Here is an 18,032-nt window from a genome sequence, read left to right as displayed (position 1 = left end):
ATAACGCCATTTTGGAGAAACTAAATGAATTCTTTGCATCGGCCTTCACAGCTGAAGATGTGAGGGAGATTCCCAAACCCGAGCCATTCTTTTTAGATGACAAATCTGAGGAACTGTCCCGGATTGAGGTGTCATTAGAGGAGGTTTTGGAACAAATTGATAAACTAAACTGTAATAAGTCACCAGGACCAGATGGCATTCACCCAAGAGTTCTGAAGGAACTCAAATGTGAAATTGCAGAACTGCAAACTGTAGTCTGTAACCTATCATTTAAATCAGCTTCTGTACCCGATGACTGGAGGGTAGCTAATGTGATGCCAATTTTTAAAAAGGACTCCAGAGGTGATGCCGGCAATTACAGGCTGGTAAACCTGACTTCAGTGCCGGGCAAACTGGTTGAAACTATAGTAAAGAACAAAATTGTCAGACACATAGCTGAACATAATTTGTTGGTGAAGAGTCAGTATGGTTTTGGAAAGGGCAATGATGCCTCACCAATCTACTAGAATTCTTTGAGGGGGTCAACAAGCATGTTGTCAAGAGTGATCCAGTGGATATAGTATACTTGGTCTTTCAGAAAGCCTTTGACAAGGTCCCTCACCAAGGGCTCTTAGGCAAAGGAAGCTGTCATGGGATAAGAGGGAAAGTCCTCTCATGGATCGGTAGCTGGTGAAAAGATAGGAAACAAAGGGTATGAATAAATGGTCAGTTTTTAGAATGTAGAGAGGTAAATAGTGGTGTCCCCAGGGGTCTATACTGGGCCCAGTCCTATTCAACATATTCATAAATGATCTGGAAAAAGGGGTAAACAGTGAGGTGGCAAAATTTTCAGATGATACAAAACTTCTCAAGATAGTTAAGTCCCAGGCAGACTGCGAAGAGCTGCAAAAGGATTCCTCAAAACTGGGTGACTGGGCAACAAAATGGCAGATTAAATTCAATGTTGATAAATGCAAAGTAATGCACATTGGAAAACATAATCCCAACTATACGTATAAAATGATGGGGTCTAAGTTAGCTGTTACCACTCAGAAAGAGATCTTGGAGTCATTGTGGAGAGTTCTCTGAAAACATCCACTCAATGTGCAGCAGCAGTCAAAAAAGCAAACAGAACATTGGGAATCATTAAGAAAGGGATAAATAGTAAGACAGAAAATACCATATTGCCTCTATATAAATCCATGGTATGCCCACATCTTGAATACTGTGTGCAGATGTGGTCGTCCCATCTTAAAAATGACATATTGCAATTGGAAAAGGTTCAGAAAAGGGCAACAAAAATTATTAGGGGTATGGAACGGCTGCAATATGAGGAGAGATTAATAAGACTGGGACTTTTCATCTTGGAAAAGAGATGACTGGAGGATATGATAGAGGTCTATAAAATCATAACTGGTGTAGAGAAAGAAAATCATCCTTCTTGTTGTGTGGGGCCCAAAACTGGACACACTACTCCAGATGAGGCCTCACCAATGTCGAATAGAGGGGAACGATCACGTCCCTCGATCTGCTGGCAATGCCCCATACATCCCAAAATGCCATTGGGCTTCTTGGCAACATAGGGAAATGTTATTTACTCCTTCTCATGACACAAGAACTAGGGGTCACCAAATGAAATTAATATGCGGTAGGTTTAAAACAAACAAAAGGAAGTATTTTTTCACACAATGCACCATCAACCTGTGGAACTCCTTGCCAGAGGATGTTGTGAAGGCTAAGGCTATAACAGGGTTAAAAAAAAACTAGGTAAGTTCATGGAGGGTAGGTCCATCAATTACTATTAGCCAGGATGAGCAGGGAGGGTGTCCCTAGCCTCTGTTTGCCAGAAGCTGGGAATTGGCAATGGGATGGATCACTTGATGGTTACCTGTTCCTTCTGGAGCACCTGGCATTGGCCACTGTTGGCAGACAGGGTACTGGGCTAGATGGACCTTTGGTCTGACCCAGTACGGCCATTCTTATGTTCTTAAAGTGATTTTTGACACAGTCCCACAGGACGCTCTCTTAAGAAAACTAGGGAATTGTGGCCGAGATGAGATTAGGCCACTATAAGGTGGGTGCACAGCTGGTTGAAAGAACGTACTCAAAGAGCTGTTATCAATGGTTTGCTATTAAACTGTGGAGAGGGGCACATATAGTGGGCTCCTGCAAGGGTCAGTCCTTAGTCTGGTACTATGCAATATTTTCATTAATGACCTGGTTAATGGAGCAGAGAGTATGCTTATAAAATTTGGAGATGACACCAAGCTGGGAGCAATTGCAAGCACTTTGGAGGACAGGATTAGAATTCAAAATGACCTTGACAAAGTGATGAGTTGATCTGAAATCAACAAGATGAAATTTAATAAAGATAAGTGCAAAGTACTGCATTTAGGAAAGAAAAATCAAATGTACAACTACAAAATGGGGAATAACTGGCACGGTGGTTGTACTGATGGAAAGGATTTGGGGATTAGAGTGGATCACAAATTGAATATGAGTCAACAGTGTGATGCTGTTGTGAAAAGGCTGATATCATTGTGGGCTGTATTTACAGATGTGAAGATATTGAAGGGAGTCCAGAGGAGAGCAACAAAAATGAGAAATGGTTTAGAAAACCTGACCTATGAGGAAAAGTTAAAAAAAGAACTGGGATCGTTTAGTCTTGAGGAAAGATGACAGAGGGGGGACCTGATAACAGTCACCAAATATGTTAAGGGCTGTTATAAAGAGGATGGGGTTCAATTGTTCTCCATGTCCACTGAAAGTAGGACAAAAAGTGATGATCTTAATCTGCAGCAAGGGAGAGTCAGGTTAGATATTAGGGAAAACTTTCTGAGTATAAAGAAAAGGAGGACCTGTAGCACCTTAGAGACTAACCAATTTATTTGAACATAAGCTTTCGTGAGCTACAGCTCACTTCATCGGTTGCATCCGAAGAAGTGAGCTGTAGCTCACGAAAGCTTATGCTCAAATAAATTGGTTAGTCTCTAAGGTGCCACAGGTACTCCTTTTCTTTTTGCGAATACAGACTAACACGGCTGTTACTCTGAAACCTTTCTAAGTATATTGGTAGTTAAATGCTGGAACAGGCTTCCCAGAGAGGTTATGGAATCCCCGTCATTGGAGGTTTTTAAGAGCAGGTTGGATAAACCCCTCTCAAGGATGGTCTAGGTTTACTTGGTCCTGTCTCAGTGTAGGTTGCTGGACTAGATGACTTCTCAAGGTCCCTTCCAGCCTGACATTTCTATTATTCTCACTCTTTTTCTGGCCCAAATAATACTAAATTATTCAATTAAACTGGAACTACTTCAACAGGAGAAGTTGAGGGAGACCCCACTCAGAATAGCCCCTAGCCCTCATTGAAAGGTGGCAGATCCCTGTTCAGATTCCTTCTCCCCGAGAGGGGACATGACCCAAGCATCTCCCACAGCCTGAGCGAGTACCTGAACCACTGGGCTAAAGCCTATAGGGTGGGCCTCTCTTTTTTCCTCCTCCTCCTCCATCTGTTTTGTGTGATCTAGGCAGCCTCTGAAACGCCTGCCAGACTGAGCCCTGCGTGCAAGTTAGGTAGAGGAATGACTGTGTTGCCCCAGTTTGTGGATCACAGTCTAGGACACCTGGCTCTCTCCGTTCACTGTATAGGGAGCCTAAGCAGCAGATTCAGCGTTATGGATCCCAGTATTGTTCCTGAGATTTTCTAGGCACCTTTAAAACTTTGGCGCCATGATGTTTGGCATCACAGTGCCCAAGACCTTTGTGGATCCAGCCTTCCTTACTTCCTTTAAATGAAAGCTGAGAGTCTCACTTAGTCACATGATTGCAGGAGCTTTAAGAAAACCTGCAAGTATCACTGGACTTGCAATAAAATTACAAGAGTTGGCCATGCTGAAAAAGCCGTTTGTTTTCATTGAAATTAAAAATAAAACATAGCCCTATTCCTAGTCAGAATTATGTCTCCTAAGAGCCCTTTTCTATTACATCAAAATGTTGGACCTGAATTAACAGGAACAGCCTCACTTGAAAACCATGCTGTACCTGAAAACGTTGTGCCCTGTGCTTACAAGTCACATGGTCGGCCCATCCCGTCTCAAAACTCCTTTGCTGAGATGCTTACAAGAGCTTGGCAGTAGTTAGGCAACTAGGTCCACAGCCCAATGTGCTGGCCAGTATTGTCTCGTCCATCTGCTGTCTCTTGTCTCGGACTTGGACTGTGAGCTCCGGGGAGCAGGGGCCATCTCTTTGTTCTGTGTTTGTGCAGCACTAGAGCCATGGGGTCCTGGCCAGGTGCTCTCACAATACCAGTAATAAATCACCAGAATTCCTACATCTGATAGCACGCTGGGCCAGATTTTCCAAAGAGCCCCAAGCAAGATTTCCAAGGGCTCAGCCCTTACAGCTGGGGCCAGATGTTCCAAAGACCTCAGCTCCCATTGGATGAGGTCCGAGTTTGCACAAGCACTTTGCTTCCAGCAGCCCCCGTTCTGACACTTATGGCTGGGCTGGCAAAAGTGCCCTGCACCCAGCATGCCGAGTCCCTGAGCATCCTAAGTGGAAACAGCTCTTTGGAAAAGGTGTGGGTGTATAGTCAGTTCCCCTCTTTCTCTTTTATAGTCAGTTTCACTGCTTCTCCTGGGTGTCCTCAGTAAGTCACTCCACCCATCCCCCCCCAGTCTGCAAGGATCTTTTGACAGTGATAGGGGAGAGAACATTTTTTTTTAAACAATGGGGAAATGTGATTGCACAAGGGGAGGGAGGCAAACACACCTGACCCTCCCATTTTAAACCAACTAGATTTCAAGCTGACTGTGTCCCTTGGGAAAAAAATCTCATTAACAGGGTTTGCAGTAGCAGTGTGATTCTGAAATAGTGGATTCTGGAGCAAAGTGTCACATGGGTGTTGGAGGCAGGCTGAGGTTGCTCTCAGGGGTGAGGACAGCATGATTCCACAGGAGGGAGGAGTGGAGTGGTGTGTGGTGAAGGGAAGTAAGCTGGGAGTTAAGGGCAGCGAAGGTGCTGTTAAATAGCCTTAACGTTCTTTCCACAGGCGAGCAACTGGGAGGGAGGGGGAAGGTCAGCGGTGCTGGGTGCTGTAGGGAGGAGAGACTGAGTCAACTGTGGGGTGAGGTGCCAGGGGCTCCCCAGCTGTAACACTGACCAGCCTTGCAGAGTGACTAGGCGTAGTGCCATGAAGACGCAGGGCGCAGCGTCAGTGCCTGGCACTGCCAGAGAGCAAGGCTGGGTGCTATAGTGAGGGCGTAATGGCCAGAGCAGGGAGGTGTGTGGGGAGCCCAGGGCTGGAATACTTCTGGGGATACAGGTCTGGAGAAGGGGTCTCAGCAAACCTGTAGAGATGATTCATAGATTCCACTCCAGGAGAGCTCGGTAATTGTTGAGTCTGAGCTACTGGGCAGTTCCTGGAGCCGAACTTTCAGAACCCAGCCAGTCTGCAGAGCACGTCTCGAATTTGGAATGAGAGAGATGAGCCCTGAAAATAGAGTGGAAGGGCTGCACGTCTGGAGCCAGGGGCCCTGGCAGAGCTGGGTGTGGGGAGCTCAGGGCCGGGCGGGCTGTGGGGGAGGCGTGGGGGGCAGTGGCAGAGCTGGGTGTGGGGAGCTCAGGGCCGGGCGGGCTGTGGGTCAGGCGTGGGGGGCTCTGGCAGAGCGGGGTGTGGGGAGCTCAGGGCCGGGCGGGCTGTGGGTCAGGCGTGGGGGGCTCTGGCAGAGCTGGGTGTGGGGAGCTCAGGGCCGGGCGGGCTGTGGGTCAGGCGTGGGGGGCTCTGGCAGAGCTGGGTGTGGGGAGCTCAGGGCCGGGCGGGCTGTGGGTCAGGCGAGGGGGGCTCTGGCAGAGCGGGGTGTGGGGAGCTCAGGGCCGGGCGGGCTGTGGGTCAGGCGTGGGGGGCTCTGGCAGAGTGGGGTGGTGCTGTCGGGAAGGAATGAGGGTGGTGTGTGGCTCTGTTGTGACTCTTCTCTGCTTGTCTGTCCTGTGCAGTCCTCTGCCAAGAGCCTGCGAGCCACCATTGGGGAGGCCTTTGAGCGGCTGCACCGGCTCCTGCGTGAGCGCCAGAAGGCCATGCTGGAGGAGCTGGAGGCCGACACCGCCAGGACTCTGACCGACATCGAGCAGAAGATCCAGCGCTACAGCCAGCAGCTGCGCAAAGTGCAGGAGGGCAGCCAGATCCTGCAGGAGCGGCTGGCTGAGATGGACAGGCATGCCTTCCTGGCCGGCATCGCCTCGCTCTCGGAGAGGTACTGGGGGAGGGGGGCATCACCTGGCTCTCAGAGGGGTGCATATGGCCTTTGCAGCCCAGCACTGTCTCAGTGCATCTCCCTGGACAACAGCTTTTCCCTTTCGTCAGCACCCAGCCCAGACTGGCCCAGCCCAGGACAAAGCCCTTCCTGTTATGGCTCCCTCCCATACATTCCTAGTCCCTGATCATCCTGAAGGCCTGCTTAGCCCCACCCCCACGGAAGGGTTTAGTAGGTGAGGACAGGACCTTTCTAGTCCAGAGCAGCTCCCCAAACCCACCCTGGCACCAACGGGACACTGCCAGGGTGTGCATACCGACTGGCCTCACTCAGCGCTCCCATGGTGTATGCACCCCAGGGCCCACGTGGCTGTGACCCAAGAGGCAGTGCCCTATGCTCCTTCCAGAGCTCCTGCCTCTAGGCCAGGCCCTCACTCAATTGACCCCCTACCCCTGTAACCTCTCCCCTTCCTCACCAGCAAACCCCACATTGCAGTAGGGGAACTGCAAGGGCTCCGTGCTAACCAGCTTGACTCTCCAACCAGGCTCAAGGGAAAGATCCATGAAACAAACCTCACGTATGAAGACTTTCCTACCTCCAAATACATGGGCCCCCTGCAGTACACGATCTGGAAATCGCTCTTCCAGGACATCCATCCAGGTATGGTTCCCCAGCCCAGGGAGAGCAGCCTGCCCCTCTAACATACTACAGGCCTTTCCTGGCATAATGTGGCAGCCGGGGCCTCTGGCGTGATTATCAGAAGTGCTGAGCATCCACAAGTCTACTGGTCTGGGGGCGGTGACGCTCATCCTCCCTGCAAATCCTGCCGTGTGGGGAGAGTCGCCTTAGCTAGGTAAATACAGGCTGCTGGGCCCAGCCTTTGTGATAGGAGGGATTAAACTGCAGACAGATGGCCGCGGTGGCCTCCTCAGGGCATTGTGGTCTGACGCCGGCAGGAAAACCCTGCACGTAGGGCCAGATTCTGAACTGGAAGTCACAGGGCTGCAGAAAGAAAAGGAGTACTTGTGGCACCTTAGAGACTAACCAATTTATTTGAGCATAAGCTTTCGTGAGCTACAGCTCACTTCATCGGATGCATTCAGGGCTGCAGGACTCAGCACGTCAGCTGGGGACGAGCAGCAGCAGACTGTATGTGACATGCCAGTGCCTGCTGGGCAGCAGTGCCTGGGATCCAGCACCTGGCATGTCCATGATGGACCTCTGTCAAAGGGGCCCCAGCTGTGTGGTTTGATGTTTCTCCTGTTCTAAGGCTCTGCGGGAGTGCAAGTGGCAGACTGGTGAGGGGACAGAATCCTTTGCCTCCAGGTCACTGGTTCAAATGCCGCCCCCTCCAGTAGTTGCATGTGGCTGCTCCGTGACCCAGGCAAAATCCGAATGGGCAGAAGGCTGAGCACCGAGGCAGCAAAGCACCCATTGACTGCAGTGGGGGTGAGAGTGCCTTGGGGAGAACACCCTGTGTCTGGGGGGTCCTGAGATCCTGCAGGGACGGGGCCCAGAGCCTATGCATCACCCTCCCCTTCCCTCCCCCCTCCCCGCCCAACCACTGCTGCTGTTCCCCCAGCCAGGGCCATGCATGCCCCAGTGTGCAGCCCAGACACCAGCTCCTGTTCCTGGGAGAAGGGAGAACGCATCAGAGGCTGACAAAGGCCCTTTCCGCAGGGCTGCTCCCACTGCTATGGTAACGGGAGCTTGGGGGTCTGCAGTGCAAGGATACGGCCCCAGATGGAGCTGGCCTGGAGACAGGCTGGGGAGTGGGGGGTTAATCCAGGGAGGTGGGGGTTAATTCCATTTCTAGCTGGGTTTCTTGTCACTGAGCTCAGTGTCTGATACAGACATTCACAACCCATGTTTATTAATTAGCCGATCCATCCCCTGGGGCATGGAGTGTTCTGCTGAGACACAGTGACCTGTAAGAGAGCTTGCTCCCGGCCTGCTGGCCTTTCTGCTCTTGTTTATTCGGGCCCCACCCTCTGTCCTGCCTGGGCATAAGGTCTGCCGAGTACAATTACACTTGCCTGGATGCGGCTAAAACTGCTCTGTGCCACCTCTGCCATTGTTCTTTGCACTCAGCACAGCAGCAGCCCCGCTTGAGCTGTCACGCTGCTGCGGCCCCAGTGGGCACAAGCTCCTTTGATGGGCTGGCGGGATCTGGGTTGTAAAGAGCCAGGCTCCGAGTGGTGCCCGCCCATTGTGCCTGGGGGTTTCCCTTTTAGACCAGGTTTTCTCCCCCTGCCCCCTCCCCCATCCACAAAATAAGTCAGATTGGCCTCGGAATTGGTAGGTTAGACCTGGTGCCATGGTCAAATTTGTCTACAAATTTTGAAGTGACTTGGACAAGGGCTTCCTGAGTTATGACTGTCTAATCATGGAGGCATTCCACACCATTCCAAAAGCGCCTGTGGGGGGTGGAGTTTACCACTCTGCAGCAAAACCAAAAGAAAGGAGAGGGATGAAATCACCATGCCTGGCTCCCCTCACTGAGCTCGAGTGCCTGGCACCAGCCTTTCACTGATGAATGTGAAGTTACCAATGGTGTTAATTAATATCGCTGGGCAGCATCAGCTCTTTCAAGCCCAGCGCGGGGCATTTGTGAGCGCTGGGGACCTGAGCTTCCATAGAGGAGGCTGTGGGCCTTTCCCCACAGGGAGCCCCTTGCTAGGGGGCTGGGCAGTGGTGGGAAGAGAGAACTGCTTGTCCAAAGCTTGTGAGGGAGCCAGAGTCTCTATGGATCCTGGGGCCCCCAGCAAGGCGCCCCAGGAATCTACTGCTCCTGCCAGCCTGGAGCTGACCTTGTACTCCTGCCCTGTGGCTCCGAGCAGCGTGGGGCCCCTCTTGCCAAACCCCAGGAGGTCTGTTAGATGGAGCAGGCAGGGAGCTCTGGTGCTTCCCACCAGCCACCCCACCTTCTCCTTCTCCAGTGCCCTACTCCCCCTTGCAGCAAGATTCCTGCCCTCTCGGGCCTCCTGGCTCCACTCTCCCCTTTTCCCCCTATATCCATAGACCCATCCTCATCAAAGATTTCTTGAGGCAGGGTTGGGGCAGGGGCTGTCACCCTCTGTAGCTCGCTGGGGGGATCCCACCACAGACACCAAGGAAGCTGCTGCTTGTGCTGGAGCATCCCACATTGAGGCTACATCTGCACTGGCCCTGGAGTGTAATTTCGAGACGTACCCACGCTAGCTCTGATCAAGCTAGAACGCCGCAAATAACGCTGCAGCCACAGCTGCACAGATGGGGGAGGGTTAGCCGCCCTGCGTCCGCACCTAGGGTCTCAGGGAGGTTGTATGTGGGGCGGCTGGCCTCTGGTGCCACCGTGGCTACCTATCTATTTTTAGTGTGCTCGCTCACTCAGAGCTAGCCTGGGTACATCTCGAGCTGGGAGCCCAGCAGAGCCAAGCCCTGTGACACACCTGGTTGGAGTGTTTGTTATCCCACCCCAGATCAGCTCACCCAGGGCGTTGATCTGTGTGTCTAACTCCCACCACTGGGTGAGCTCTCAGAGATGTAGCCGTGGTGTGGGGTCCCCCAGAAAGGCCCCAAAGCATCAGCCCCCATCTCCGAGGCCCTGGCACATCTGTGCATATGGTCTGTACTCTGGCAAGAGCACTCCCTACCTCTTCGCATCTTCCTCCTCCTAAAGGAAGCTTCAGTGCCAAAGGGATTGCTAAGCAGTGTCACGGGTGCGATTTTAAATGCAGCCGAGGCACTGGTAGAGCCTAGCTAGCTATACTGCCTCTCCCGTGCTACAGGGCCGCAAGAAGGTCCCTCCAACAGCTTTCCCCGCCTGTGGGACCAGTCCCTGCACGGAGCACAAGGGCAGATGGGGAGTTACAGGGGGCTGGCTGCCGAGCCACCTGACTGACCCCATCACACGTCCCTCAGCACAGCCCCCTCTGGTGTCCCTGCAGCTCTTTGTGAAGTGCTGTCTGTGTGAGGGGTGGCTGGGTGGGTGCTTGTAGGCCCCTATTTTGGGGGCATTTACATTCCCGTTGCATAAGCAAGTGCTTTGCCTGTAATTGACTAGCCGTGTGGGGTGTGGCTAGGTTCTGAGCCCCTTCCTGTCCCTCTGCTTTCCCAGTGCCAGAAGCCCTCACGCTGGACCCCGTCACAGCTCACCAGCGTCTCATCCTGTCGGATGACTGCACCATCGTGGCCTACGGCAACTTGCACCCGCAGCCGCTGCAGGATTCACCCAAGCGCTTTGACGTGGAAGTGTCGGTGCTGGGCTCAGAGGCCTTCGGCAGCGGCGTGCACTACTGGGAGGTCATCGTCTCAGAGAAGACCCAGTGGATGATCGGGCTGGCACACGAGGCTGTCACCCGCAAGGGGAGCATTCAGATCCAGCCCAGCCGCGGCTTTTACTGCATCGTCATGCACGACGGCAACCAGTACAGCGCCTGCACCCAGCCCTGGACCCGGCTCAATGTTAAGAGCAAGCTAGAGAAAGTCGGCGTCTTCTTGGACTATGACAAAGGCCTCCTGATCTTCTACAATGCTGATGACATGTCGTGGCTGTACACCTTCCGGGAGAAGTTCCCCGGCAAGCTCTGCTCATACTTTAGTCCTGGCCAGAGCCATGCCAATGGCAAGAATGTGCAGCCACTCCGCATAAACACCGTCCGGATCTAGGAGGGAGCAGAGAAGGGAGCCTGGAGCTGTATAGAGCCTCCTGGCCGGCAGGCTGAGTCCAGAGTCCCTGCTAAGACAGTTCCCACCTACTCCTTTCTGCAGGCTCCAGGGCTGTGCCATTCCTAGCTCTGACCTCCTGGCATTATCCGGGTGCAGGAGGGTGCAGGGCTGGGGCTGGGGGGTTGTGGGGATGGAGGGAGGCCATGGAACTGTTGGTATTTCAGTGTGAGAGGATGCAGCATTCCTGCCTCCCTGTCTGCGTCAGCTTCCAGACTAACCCAAGGATTCGGGCTGAGTGTGGACATCCAGCTGGCTATCCCTGGCATGACCCCGGCATTGCGATGGGCACTCTGCCAGGATGGATGCAGGTGGGACCCTGTGCTGTTGGAGCCTCCTGCTGGCATGGAGCAGAGCTGCTGCTGAACCGCTGCTTGGTATCTCAGCTCACCTGTGAGCTCCTAGCTGGGTTTGCTCCTACGGACAGAGCATGAGCCATCCTGCACAGGGCTAGTGACCTGGCAGCATCTGCACTTCGTATGTGTTACATTGGCACTCAGGGGCCCCCGGCACCAAGGGGTCAGGATCCCGTGCTGCTAGGCCCTCTGCAAAGAAGTGGGTGGCAGCCTCTTTCCCAGAGAGCTGCAGTCTAGGTTTAAGACAAGGTGCAGCTAAGGGGGAGAGGGTGGGGAAGGACAAGGGGGAGGGTTAGATGAGCATGTTTTGCATAGTGGGCTGCAGTCTGGGCTTGCCAGCTGGGCTTGCAGTTCCTTTTAGCAGCAGCTGGAGGCTGAGGCAGCCTTGCCCTGTGCCTCCCTGAGAGCAGAGGGCTCAGATTGCCAGAGGTAAAGTCATAGAGCCACCAGGTCATCAAGCCTGACCGCCTGCATGTCACCGGCACCAGCACCATCCCGCACCCGAGCCTGAATCCAGCAACTGAAATGACACCAAAGGTGTGCAGTCCCCTATTTGGAGCCTGGGTTGGCAGTGCCCCAGGCAGAGCACAGGAGGGGCTGATGGCGCGGAAATGACTGAGGTACACCCAGGTAACCCTGGCAAGTGACCCACACACTGCAGAAGGCAGCAGAACTGCTCCCTCAGCTGATCCCAGCACAGAGCATGGGTGTCTGAGCAGGGATGGGGTGTGCGCATGACCCCAACGAGGGCCACCCTCCCCCAGGCCAGTTCCCTCTTGTGTGAGGCCCTCCCCCCCAGCTGTCCCCTTCACCAGGTTCGTTGGCTTGGGCAAAATCTGCCAAGAGGAGCCTGGATTGGAGTACCCCGGGAGCCAGCCTGGCTCCGCACCCTGATGGCTGCCTTAGGGGCAGACATGGCTGGTGCCTGGCCCCAGATCTGCCATGGGTAGAGGCCAGCTGAGGTGCATGACCCTCAGCCCAGCACTGGTGGAGCCTGCTCCGGCACTGTATGCCACAGTCCTTGTTGAAGCCAGTTTGGCACCAGGGAATAATGGTCAGCCGTGATCATGGCTTGGTCCTGTGGCAGCTGCCTGTGGTCTTCCCTGCCCAGAGCCCTGTGTGGACAGAACAGTCACTGCACCTGTGTAACCAGGCTGGCTGGTCCTCCTGGCGTCACGGGTAGCGTGACACTGCGGAACACGTTGCTGGTGCTGCTCTGTGTGCATGCCACGGGGCTCTGCCCCTGCTCAAGCGTGGTGGGATAGCAACTCAGGTTTTCCCAGAATGCACTGCTCCCAACACATAGGTAGCAGAGCACAGCTCCCTGGTGCTGCAGGTGGATCAGGTGAGTGCCAGTTACTGAGCACGGTGCACGTGCAGTGTGGGCAGCACCCCTTGGCGCAGCTTGTTTCCTACGGAGTGGAGTGTTGACCTGCGGGTTGCCAGGACAGATCTGTGACTGTGACCGTGTACCCGGCTCCGGAGGCATACGTTCCTCCCTCCACCTCGCTCTGGAACAAGTGCCTTGGCTCTTGTCAGCGAGCGAGGTGTGCTTCAGGTTTCCCCGCACCCTCTCCCGGGTGGAGGTCACCTCTTGGGGGAATGCCTGCAGCTGCCTGGACTCGGGCAAACGCCTGAGCTGTGCAGTGGGCAAGGGCAGAGGGGGCTGGAGGAGAGGAACAAGGGATGCGAGAGGGGGATATCAGAGTAAAGGGTGGGGATAGGCAAGGTGTGTCAGGATAGGATAGGAGCGTGTGAGGCGGGTGACAGCCAATAAGCAAGGAGTCCCATTTCCTCTCTCCAGCTGGGGCAGCCTGAGCAGAGCCCCAGGAACCAGCAGCTCCTGGTTCTTTGTGCCATGGCCTCTCCCCGTGCGTGGTGGGGCAGACAGGTGATGGGGCAGTGCTCAGCCCAGTGCGGCCTGTCAGGCGCTACGCCTCACCCGGGAGGGACGCGCTCACACACTCCCTGGGCAGCGGCATTTTGCCAGGCGCTGCTAGTGGTACTGAGGCAGCCCGAAGGCGGCAGCCTTGGCAAGTACCCTGGCCATGGGAGGGGCTGGGATCGCTTAGCCCGACTGGGTCTCCCCGCAGCGACGGGCACTTTCACAGGCTCCAGACGTTGTGTCCTCCGAAGGCCCATACCAGGAAGCATGACGGGCTGGGCTCCTTGTTAACGATTCGTAGATATTTAGGTCAGAAGGGACCATCATGATCATCTAGTCCGACCTCCTGCACAACGCAGGCCACAGAATCTCACCCACCGCTCCTGCAAAAGACCTCACACCTATGTCTGTGCTACTGAAGTCTTCAAATCGTGGTTTAAAGACTTCAAGGAGCAGAGAATCGTCCAGCAAGTGACCCGTGCCCCATGCTACAGAGGAAGGTGAAAAACCTCCCAGGCCTCTTCCAGTCTGCCCCGGAGGAAAATTCCTTCCCCACCCCAAATATGGCGATCCGCTAAACCCTGAGCATATGGGCAAGATTCACCAGCCAGGTACTACAGAAAATTCTTTCCTGGGTAACTCAGCTCCCACCCCATCTAATATCCCATCACAGGCCATTGGGCCTATTTACCATGAATATTTAATTACCAAAACCATGTTATCCCATCATAGCATCTCCTCCACACGGGGCAGAAGTTAGAGCACGTGACCCGGGTGGCCAACACACAGTGAGTAGTCAGTGTGATCAGCTCCAGCCGGCCCAGCAGCCAAGGGGGACGGGAAGCGCTCCAGTGCATACAGGTAGGGACCTTGGCCAGGAATCTGGATCGAGTAGCTAACAATAGAGAGGCTGAGACCGAGACTTTCCTAACAGGGGCTTCTGTTTTGGGGGGCCCCTTGGGCCTGATATCCAGGGGCACTGAGCGAACAACACCAGTGCCCATCAACACCAGCTAGAGCCTGGAAGAACAGGCCAAAAGGGGCTCACAACAGGCACCCAAAAGCAGCTGCTATGACTGAAGACATAGGCCTCACATTGTAGCCAGTTAGTGGTAGCACCTAGCCCAATTGGCACTAAGCCCATAGCTGGCCCAGGAGCCGGGGCCACTGGTCTGCACCCAGAGCAGCAGGGAGGCTAGCTGGGGGAAGTCCTGCCACCGGGAGGCGTGGAGCCTGCAGATTTGCCTTGGGGCTGTGGCAAGCGGTTGAAGGACAGATCTGGACAGGAGACGTCAAAGCCGGGCCCTGTCTGTGGAGATCCTCAAGGGGCAGCAGGGAGCTATGCACAATGGTGGGGAGCAGGCACAAAGCTGAACATTGAGGTAGTTCTCTTGAGGCTGCCTGGAGCCCATCTGGTGCTGGCCTGATGCCCTTACTCCCGTCTCAGGTCAAAGGCTCTGTGCCTTCAGCAGGAGTGTGTTTGTGACAGGCCCCGGGAATCAGTTCCATAATGGTGAGAACCCTGAGGCAGGGAAATAGACCCCCACGGAGTCACCAGGGCTTTGAGAAGGGCAGGAGGCTGATGAGACTTTCCAGTCTATGGTCACTGATCTCAACGCATCAGACAACAGAGCAAGAGCATCCCGATTTGCAGTTACAGCTGGGGAAACTGAGGCACAGAGAGGGGAAGGCACTTGGCCAGAGTCCCACGCAGCTCTGGGACTGATACCGACAGCAGATTCCTGGTTCTGGGCCCTGTCACCTCCCCCAGACCCAGGCTGGGCTTGGCTAGGTGCCCCAAGGGGAGAAGTCCATTGCTGGCGATGGATGTCACCAAACCCTCCCCCTCACTGCACCAGGAGGTCAGTGGAAGCACAGGGACCTTGGGCTTGCTGCGGTGCCTTTGTGGGCAATAGCGCCATGGTAGGAGTGTCTGAATGGCAGCCAGGAGGTCCCACGGGCAATGGGTGCAGAGACAATGTGGCAACAAGCCGGGTAGGGTGGCAGCCCCACACATATGTGGCTCCAGCCCAGCCCACGGCAGCTGGCATGTGGTGAATTTCACGTGGCAACAGACTTGCTAAGTCCAGGTTTTGTGAGCACCAAGGAGCCGCTGTCTGCAGGCGTTTGGAGAGGCAAAGGGGGTGTTCCCCACTGGTATTTCTTGGCTCAGGGACTCCAGGCTGATCATGTTGCTTTGTAAATGAACGAACTTGGGACATGTCAGGGTCTCTGGTCTGAGCAAGGGGGAGCAGCCAGCTGTGCTCACTCTCTGTACAAGTGTGCGCAGCAGCCTGGTACATCGCTGCCTTGGGCACATCTGCTCCGTGCACTATGGGGAGAAGGGCGTGGACAGGGATTGCTCTGGTTGTACGAAGAGCCCGTTCTCCCCTTCCAGAGATCCAGCTGAGACATGAGCCATCCATCATAAGGACTCAAGATCCAGAGGACACTAGATGTTGTGACTGGACTCAGGCCCTCCTGTCCTCCTACCCCTGTGAGCTGGATCACATGCAGTGTGGTTTGCTTCTTGCCCCTTCTGGGGCCATGTCTTGTCAGCCACCAGGCTCCCTGGAGACTTTCTGTTCAGTGAATGGCCAACGCTAATTGCTGCTCTGCAGCCTGGCCTGGCTGCTCACTTGGTGACAGAGAGGGGAAGAATAATGCTCCCCCATTTTACGGCTTCCACTGGAGGTAGCTGATGAGCAACACTTCCTCCTACCAGGAGTTGGGCTTTCTGCCCTCCAAGGCACCAGCTGGCTATTCTGTGCCGAGTGCCTGGCTGCAGACTCCCCCACCTGGAGAGCTACTCCCCTCTCTGAGTACTTGCACACAGCCCGGTGGATGTAGGGGAGCAAAACCCAACATCACTGGTGACATGTGGTGTCTCCCCCATCCTGGCCCAGTTCTTTCTGGGAAAACAGGTCCAGCTTGCAGACCAGACTGAGGACGCTATTTGGAGGGAGGTGCTGGAACTCAGCCCCATCCCACTTTGGGGATGAATCCTGAAAACTCCTTCTGTGTGTAGGGAGTCCTATGGGGTGTAGCCCCATGAGTTTACTCGTCTGAGCAGGTTCAGCCTCTTGGCAAGGAGGCTGCTCTGTTGAAGTCACTGAGAAATCTCGTGGTATGGACAGGAGCTGCAGGGAGAGAGCTGGTGTGGTGGGGGGACAGCATCCCTCTGTCGCCTGGCAGGATGGAGTGTCGCAGGGTAATGCACCCACGGGCTGCGATCCTGCAAGGCAAGCTCAGTGCCTGGCATGAGTCGGCCCTTCCTGGCTTCACCATCCAAGTGACTCCAGTGCCTGCTGGGTGCACTTCCATCTCCACCACCTGCCTGCGTGCTCCGCCAGTGCTGTGCTTTTTCCTTTTGCAGAAGCTGATGGATTCTGTATTTATTCCTAGCTCCGTAGCACGTAGTCTCTGACTGCTGCAATAAAGGCAACTTTCTAAAAAAGAGGAATGGAAACTTGTTTCTGCAATGCAGCCGCCCCCGGAGCTCCTGCCTTCCCCTCCTGGCCCATCTCCTTGCAGACGCCCCGCGGATTGCATGCAAACACAGACAAAGGACAACAATGCAGCTGGCAGCCAGACCTGCAGAAAGGCTGCCATTTGCATGCTATTGTTCTGCCGAATGGATCTCCATTGGCTCATAACATTCCTACCGCACACACACCCCCCCACCAAGGTAGCAGGCATTATACACAGTTCTTGGGCCCGATTCTCTTCTCACTGGTGCAATTCTATTAACCTGAATCAAGTGACCACTCATGGATAACTATGAGAACAGATTGGGTCCTTTACCTATGTGCCACAGGAATCAGGCCCTACCACGAGATCGCAACACCACAGGCCTGACTCAGTGGAGTCACACCACACTGGGTTTTACACCATTGTAGCCATGGGACCTGATCCTCCTCTCAGTTACAAAATACTGCTGTTGGCAACTGTAATGCTCCTCTCTTGGGGAGCGCGGCCGTGTGGTCATGGCTGCAACTCCTGACATTCAAGGGGATTGTGGGAGGGGAGCCCGGGCGCTCCTACTCCACTGAGCTCTGATCCAGGGCCCTTTGGGCTACTGGAAGTCTGGCAACCAAGGCTGTCCACCCTGGGCCTCTTCCTCTCATCCACCCCCCTGGGGTCAGCTCAGTCCAAGGCTTTCCCCTCATGGGGAGATCCAAACCACAAGGAGACCCATGTCCACTGGATCCTTCCCTCTCTGGTTGTCTCTGGGGTGGGTCCTCCTTTCCCTCAGGTAGAGCCCCTTTGGGCAGCTGTGTCAGAGCCGTTAGGCTTCCCTCTGCGCTGCTGGAGCTGTGGGCTGCAGATCTGCTCACCTGCAGCTCTGCCACGCAAATGAGCTAATTCCTGGCCTTTTAATTCCCTCAGCAGATGGAGTATTTGCTGCAGGTGTGGCGGGGTGGGGCTGGCTGAGCCCAAAATAATCCCTTAACCCCTTATTGCCCAGCACCCCATCACAGCAACAAAGAGCCAGCCAGCCCTAAGGCACAGCCAGACAGCTCAAGATGCACAGGTAAACTGAGGCACCGGGAATGCCCTGATACTGCAATGATGGCCATATTTGTGCCAAGATAGTGACTTGCCCAAGGTCTCAGAGCTAGTCAGTGACAGGGACCTTGATTCCCTCTCTGCTGCTGTTTCGCTAAGACAATTCCATCTGTGTTAGATGAAGGTTGGGGGAGAGGAGCTGGATGGAGTCTCCTGGGTATTATGCATCATTGGCCTGGCTCCTCCAGCCATCCAGGATTACAGAAAATGCAGGACTAGCTAAGCGCCCCCCACCCCCATCTCTGCTGACAAAATGAGCTCTCTTACCAACTCCTCTTCCTAATGGGC

At 54.5% G+C, this 18,032-nt stretch overlaps 1 protein-coding gene across 2 annotated transcripts in view; it reads left to right on the top strand.

The window, feature by feature from the left end:
• The window catches only part of TRIM62 (tripartite motif containing 62), a 45,111-nt gene extending 28,485 nt beyond the window's left edge, over positions 1-16,626 (top strand). Inside the window, exons 3-5 of one of the 2 annotated variants that reach the window (XM_084651951.1) lie at positions 5,971-6,227; positions 6,772-6,887; positions 10,327-16,626. In XM_084651951.1, the coding sequence (XP_084508077.1) occupies positions 5,971-6,227; positions 6,772-6,887; positions 10,327-10,877 (924 nt within the window). In that variant the 3' untranslated portion in view covers positions 10,878-16,626. Of the gene's footprint in view, positions 1-5,970; positions 6,228-6,705; positions 6,888-10,326 lie in introns of both variants that reach the window. The other variant, XM_084651952.1, reaches the window with a different exon arrangement.
• Positions 16,627-18,032: the final 1,406 nt, after the last annotated feature.

The sequence above is a fragment of the Lepidochelys olivacea genome, assembly GCF_965140295.1.
Source record: "Lepidochelys olivacea isolate rLepOli2 genome assembly, chromosome: 18".
NCBI lineage: Eukaryota > Metazoa > Chordata > Testudines > Cheloniidae > Lepidochelys > Lepidochelys olivacea.
This window is presented reverse-complemented; position numbering and strand designations above follow the sequence as displayed.